Source organism: Benincasa hispida, chromosome 5 (assembly GCF_027475165.1).
Source record: "Benincasa hispida cultivar pf3 chromosome 5, pf3_genome.v1.1, whole genome shotgun sequence".
In the NCBI taxonomy this organism is placed as follows: Eukaryota; Viridiplantae; Streptophyta; class Magnoliopsida; order Cucurbitales; family Cucurbitaceae; genus Benincasa; species Benincasa hispida.
The window spans coordinates 3,318,340-3,325,351 of NC_143482.1; the positions used below are offsets into that span (position 1 = coordinate 3,318,340).

At 32.6% G+C, this 7,012-nt stretch overlaps 1 protein-coding gene across 2 annotated transcripts; it reads right to left on the reverse strand.

Moving 5' to 3' along the window:
* Window positions 1–519: 519 nt before the first annotated feature.
* LOC120078673 (LOW PSII ACCUMULATION-like protein) lies at window positions 520–5,615 on the reverse strand. 2 transcript variants are annotated; one of them, XM_039032971.2, is made up of 5 exons: window positions 5,216–5,615; window positions 3,109–3,681; window positions 2,980–3,030; window positions 2,134–2,300; window positions 520–844 (listed from the first exon to the last, which is right to left on the reverse strand). In XM_039032971.2, exons 1-4 carry the CDS (start codon window positions 5,449–5,451, stop codon window positions 2,159–2,161), a joined length of 1,002 nt encoding a protein of 333 aa, XP_038888899.1. In that variant the 5' UTR covers window positions 5,452–5,615; the 3' UTR covers window positions 520–844; window positions 2,134–2,158. The 2 variants fall into 2 exon arrangements, with proteins under 2 accessions (XP_038888899.1, XP_038888898.1); XM_039032970.2 differs by having other exon boundaries at window positions 520–855.
* Window positions 5,616–7,012: the final 1,397 nt, after the last annotated feature.

Here is a 7,012-nt window from a genome sequence, read left to right on the forward strand (position 1 = left end):
TTCTAGACTTGTACATATAGAATTTCTGGCTCTGCCACTATCACATATTTGGATTTTTCTTTTAGAAAAAAATATTAGATATAAAATTGAATTTTTTGTTTTATAGGACTAAGTTTTAAATTTTGTTTGGTTAATAGAACTTTGAACTTCAAAAAATGTCAAATAGATCAAGAATCCATTAGACACAAAATTGAAAATTAAAGAATCTATTCAACATAAAATTAAAAATTCAAACACTTTTTAAACATATTTACAAAAGTTCCGAAACTAAACCAATACAAACTTAAGAGTTCGACACTAAAATATTGACAGACTCTATTGATGATAGACTCCTACCAGAGACATGATCTATCACTGATGACCCTAACTAGTGATATGATCTACTACGGATAGACTTTGAAAGCAAAATATGTTATATCAACAAATTCTTCTACATTGTATTCGCAACTTAAAAAAAAAACATTTAAATAAACTCAAAAGGAAATGAGAAAAAGGGAAAGAAAAGAAAAGAAAGGAAAAAAAAAAAAACTCTAGAGCCAACTTATTCATAAGAAAACATGGTTATTTACATCAAGCTCCATGTATAATTGCTTTACAAATACACACATTAAACTAACTATTAACAATTTGCAAGAATAACTAAATCTAGATAACAAAAAATAAGAATTATGGTGTCAGATAAGCTAAATCTCTCCTTTTTATCTCTTTACAAAAACCTGTATATCTCAGCCAATCCACCATGACAATGGTGTTGGAACTTTTGTATTGGAAGTATCTTGAATGGCTTAAAGATGATAGCAAAACTTTACTCCATTCCATGGTAAGGGCTTCTATTTCATATTATCTGTTTAAGCACTAGGTTCAACAAGAACAAATTAATATAGACTCGATTAGATAACCACTACTGATTTTTATGCTTGTTTCTTCCTAATTATTCAATTATTGTTTTCACATTTGTTAAAGAAACACTTGAATTCATAGTCAAATTATAAAAACACAAACAAGTTTTTAGTTTTCAACACTAATAGTAGGTGGATAACAAAACATAGAAATTTATGAGCAAAATAGTGTTTATAAGCATAGTTTTTAATACTTAAAAGTAAATGGTTATTAAACGGAGCTTTAGTTTTTTATTTTAGAAAATTAAGTTTAAAAACACCACTTCCAAGTGTTTCTTTAAAATAAGTTTCTATGGTTTGTTATTCCACTTCCTACTAACCAAGCCAACATTTGATGACAAAGAAAAATAATTTTTAAAAACTAGTTTGATTTTGGAATTTGACTAGGAATTTAAATGTATTTTTTAAAAAAAGTGAACCATAAAAAGGGAAAAATTAGAGGTAACATAAATTTCAAAAACAGAAAAAACTAAAAACAAACTGTTACTAGACGAGGCTAGGCTACAATGTTCGGCTTTGGAAAGAAATTTGGCAACAACTGAATTACACAATATGATTCTGCCGTATAGTTTGACATTAAGTTTGTATACAAAAAAAGGCCAAAATTACTGAAGTGAACATTATTGACCTTATATCTAAAAAGTGGACTCTGTCTATATATATAAATATATGGTAAGAGATTTTGTAGTTCCTTGAATGTTGAAACAAATAGGACATGAATTACATATGGGAGGTTTGATACCAGCTCAAAAATATGGGAGGTTTGATACCAGCTCAAAATGAGATCACAGAGGAGATTTTAAGTTCATCTCAATCATTAAAATGGAAGATTTGCGACCACAAAATGCATGTCTTATAGTTTCAAATAAATAGAGGAAAGAAAATTTCAACCTCTAAACTATAGAGGTTGTATTGGTATGACTTTGAACTTTAAGATTGTTCAATTAAAACTATAGACTCTTACGAGTGAATCAATTTAAACCCTCTAAATCATACGAGGGTTATTGCATAATCTTTCATGTATATAAGACTATTTTAAATACAAGGAATAACACTATATTAAAGAGAAATGCTGGAATCAGATTTTTCATAAATAGGATTGGTTTTTAATCTCTCGTTTTTAGGTTATAATTTTTCTTGCTACTTTGTTAAGGTTGATTTTAAATGAAATCAAATGAAAAATTGTGGTAAATAATTAAAGGAGTGTATAAATTGATTCAAGAAGAGTACTCACTTGGAAGAAGAGAAAGTGTTTTTCTTCAAAGAACTCTTCCATCCATCCCATCTAGAAGACCTGACCATAGTCCTTTTACAGGGGGTAATTGTGCTACAAGAGCATTCCATGGAGGATAGCCCACGCCGCTACCACGAACACGGCCATCCATTCGCAGAGATAGATACCTGCAAGGACAAACATTAACATAGCTAGGCTAGGAATGATGCGCAAAAAAGAGAAAAACATTGGTTAACTTCTGTAAGGTGAACTGGGTTTGGCCTTGGATTCAGCAAAAAAGTTTATTTTCTTTCCTTTCCTTTTTTCCTGTGCACCTTACATTACCAACTATGGGGACTCCAAATTGGATAACTCAAAAATGATGATTAATGAGAATATTTCATTAAAAAACTAGACAAGAAAATGTTCGGGTTTAAATAACACTTTGGTCACGGTACTTTTAACATTGGTTCTTTTTAGTCTATTCATTTTCAACATTTGTTTCATTTTGGTCTCTATACTTATAAAAAGGTAACTATTTTGGTCCTTTCTTTTTCATTTTTACTTCATTTTCTCTATTGAAATTTTAGCATTACACTTCATTCACTAAATTTCTTAAAATGTAGACATAAATTTGTACTAAAGGGTTTCTATTACATATCCAGTTGATGTTAAAATTTTGCATATAGAGATCAAAATGACCATATTTTAAAACTAAACGTACAACAATCAAAAGAATAGGGCTCAAACTAGTATTTAAACCAAACAATTATTACCACAACACAACTTGATTGGGAGTTCAAGCACTACAAAGGCAACCATTTTACTTCATCAATTTGAATTCAAAGTTTAACCAGGATGACTTACACAGGAGAATCAGAGGAGACTCCAGCCAACTTCTTTTGTTCATCTAACCACCTACAAGAAAAGAAAAATTACACGAGGGAAGGAGAAGGGAAACAATAGTGAAAATGGATGTTAATTATAATGACTTACGCTGACCACTCAGTCATGTAAACTGGAGTCAAGCGCCAGAGTCTTTTCCTTTTGGTGGTCATATCCTTCACCTCTTCACGTTCATCAAACTCAAAATTCAAAGTACTGACATCTGTGGCAAGGGGTACGACTAAAACGCCCCGTTCCAGAAGTCGTTCAGTGAATGGTTCACTTGATTTAAAAGCTTCCATGATAAAGGATTCAGGGCCGGCACAAATTACCAGACGAGCAATCCCACGCAGAGTGCTGATGGGAATAACTTTGTTTTGGTCCACTCGAAGCTTTAAATTGGAAAGGCTTTCTTCTCTTGATAGTCTAGCCAACTGAGCGTTTTTTGCATTGTTCTCTCTGAAATAAAGAAATGCAAAAAGTGCTACGGCTCCGAAGTCTATTCCAAGTCCTTTTAGAATATCAGGGACTTCTTCAGCTCTTGATGAGTTTGCCAATGCAGCAAGCAATTGAGTGGTTGCTATCAGTCCTCCCAATGTACCACTAGCGATGAAAGTGAGATAAAAGAACATCCGAACAGACCGAAATGGAGACAGAACTTCACTTCTTATCTTGGCCGTGGAACTAAGAAAAAACTAGATACAGTTACACATACTAGTTACACATAGCATTATTTCATGTTGAATAACAGGCGTAATGGAAAAAAAAGACACTAGGTTAGAACACAAACAGGCTCACTCAAGTCTCAACTCCCCCAAAAAATAAGCACCACATTAGAAAAATGTACCGGTTTTGATAATCATTTGGTTTTTTGTTTTTGAAAGTTAAACTTATAAACACTATTACAATCTATGCTTTTCTTTATTTTGTTAATCACTTTCAACCAATATTTTCAAAGACCAAGTCAAGTTTTGAAGACCGAAAAAAGTAGTATTTAAAAACTTATTTTTGTTTTTGAAATTTGACTAAGAATTCAAATGATTATTTATGAAAGGTGAAAACCATGATAAAGAAATTAAGAGAAAACAAGCATAAATTTCAAAAACTAAAACAAAAAACGAAGTTGTTATCAAACGAGATCTTAGTCTTTGGTTTTTTGTTTTTGAAAATTTGGCTCATAAACACTATTTCCATTTGAATTTCTTTATTTTGTTATCTATTCTCGAAGATTATTTTCAAAATCTATGTCAAGTCTCTTCTTTTGTACAAAAAAACTATGTCAAGCCGTGAAAACTAAAAAAGATTTAACTTTTTTAAACTTATTTTTGTTTTGGAATTTGGCTAAGATTTCAAAGGTTATTAAGATAAAGACCATTGCGAAGAAAGGGCGAGAAATGAGCACAACTTAAAAAAAAAAAAAAAAAAAAAAAAAAAAAAAAAAAAAACCTAAAATAAGATAACTGAATGATTATCAATGGGGGTTGGAAATACCATTGTTGGTAATCAGAAAGAAGACTCGGATAAGTTATTCCCCTAATTGAACATTCCAGTGCATTTGTTAATATAGTGGTTACTTTTTTAGTTTAACTAGTTCATAAACAGTTCCTTCTGGCTGAATTTGGAACCGCTATACGTTGAACAAATCAAATAGTTTAGGCTCATTTAGTAACTATTTTGTAATTGTTTTTAGTTTTTAAAAATTAAGCCTAGAAACACCCTTCTACCTCTAATCTACTTTCCACCAATGTTTTCAAAAACCCAACCGAGTTTTGAAAACTAAAAAGTTTTAGTTTTACAATTTAAATTAAACTCTTTTACTTATAAGAGTAAGAAATTGAGAGAAATTGAGAGAAATTGGGAGGAAATAGGTATAATTTTCAAAAACCAAAAACCAAAAAAACCAAAAGGATACAAAAGCTACACAAATCAAGTTGTGATCAGATAACATATATGTAAAAGAGAAACGCAGCGTTGTAGCTCAAGGCATAAAACACGAAGAAGTCACCAACTTAAATACTCGATTGGAAATACACAGATGCAAAATTCATATGAGAAGCCAGGCACGAGCCTCCTAATTCATAATAACATGAGACTACCGAAAATCAACCAAATATCAAGTGGTTAGATGTAAAATTCATAATAGGATTAAAATCATCAGGCATTGTTATTCCATTGTATACACTACCACAACAGAGAAAGAGGAGAAAGAGAGAAGAACCTGATTTCCGGTTTATCAGCAGCCGAGCAAGTGAAGTTAGCTAAATTCCGTCTGGCGTAGTGAAGAGAAGGAAGCGAATCTGGTAGAGTAGGGCTAGAATTAAAGGAGAGCGTCTTCCGATGGACGTGGCAGCAGATACGGCGGCGGAATTTGAAATCGGAAGTGCGAGAGAAATGAGGAGGGCGAGTAATGTTGTTGCAGGAGGAAATGTTGGGCGTGGAAAGGGAAACCGCCATGATTGACGACTCGAGAGAAACTGAGAATTGACATGTGGTGAGATAATTTGACAGTTTGTCAATGGAAGCAAATTTCGAGGGATGGTCTCGATGCCGCCACGATACCCAGAATTTGCCGCCACCATAGAGCTAAGATGAGGAAGGGTGAAGAAAAGAGTCACAGCTACATGCTAAGTTGAGTTTATATTAATATAGGGAAAATATGAGTTGAGTGGGTATAATATATCAATTCAATATTTGATCCACTAATTTTAAATGTTGGTAAAATTAAGTTGGTATACTTTACAACTCATTCCAACTCATCACAACTCTCCTTCTCCTAATCTTTTCAATGGCTCCAACCCATCGGTTATTGTTGGCAATTATCACTGCCACACTACGGGAATCAACTCTGGGCTCCGATAACCCTCCGACGACCATTTTCGGGCTTCGACAACTACCTCTGATGACCACCTTCGCGCGACCAACTTTGATGACCAATTTTGGTTTCGGTAATCATCTCCGACAACAAAACTCTGATAACCAACTCCAGCAACCACATCTGACTACAAACTTTGACAAAAATCACATTCGATGATCACTTTTGAACGATCAACTCCAATAATCACCTCCGATGACAACTTCGACAACCAATTTCGGGCTCCGAAAACCACCTTCGACAACAAATTCCGATGATCAACTCCGACAACCATCTTCATAGGCTTCGACAACCATCTCCGACTACAAACTCAAGTGAAAATCACCTTTGATGATCACCTTCGAGTGAGCAACTACGACAACCAACTCCAATACTACCTTCATGTGACCAACTACGAGCTTCGACAACCACCTCTGACTATAAACTCTGGTGAAAATCATCTTGGATGATCAACTCCGACAACCACCTTGGTGCGACCAACTTCGGGCTCCAACGACAAACTTTGGTGACCAACTCCAATACCACATTCACGAGACCAACTTCAGGCTTCGACGACTACTTCCAACTACAAACTCTAGCAAAAAATCATCTTCATTAATCAACTTCGACAACTACTTTCGACTATTATAAGACCGATGACCGTTAAAGTATGTTGTAGGATTGTTGATTATATAAATAATATTATTTTGCCTACATTAATTGTAATACTTCTATGTAGAAATTTATAAAATTTATCTTTATTTAATTGGATTCACATATTAAATGAGTGTCAATAATATTTGGAAAAGTATGTATGCAGTTAAAAAGTATGTAATACATAACCAAAAAAAAAAAAAAAACCATACATGGATATTTTTTTTCCTAGAACATTTTATGGCAAAAATTAGTGAAAATTGATATTTTTTCTTTGATGATCCTCCAAATTTATAGAAATTAAAAACGAAATTGTTGAAGAAATATGATGACATTCTATTGGTTGCTAAGATGATGGAGGAGATTTAATTAAAAAAAAAATTAACGTCAGAATAAAAATTAATGTCATAACTAATTTTTATTTAATAATCATATATATATATATATATATATATTAATAAATTATATATTGCACTTTATTTTATTGTTTTTTAAGCATACATGTATTGT

Excerpts from the sequence above, each read along its gene's own strand:
- LOC120078673 (XM_039032971.2), bottom strand. The coding sequence starts at position 5,451 with ATGGCGGTTTCCCTTTCCACGCCCAACATTTCCTCCTGCAACAACATT. Across the intron at positions 3,682-5,215 it reads GCTGATAAACCGGAAATCAG|TTCCACGGCCAAGATAAGAA; the intron begins GTTCTTCTCTCT and ends GTTTTTTCTTAG. Across the intron at positions 2,301-2,979 it reads GTCTCCTCTGATTCTCCTGT|GTATCTATCTCTGCGAATGG; the intron begins GTAAGTCATCCT and ends TTGTCCTTGCAG.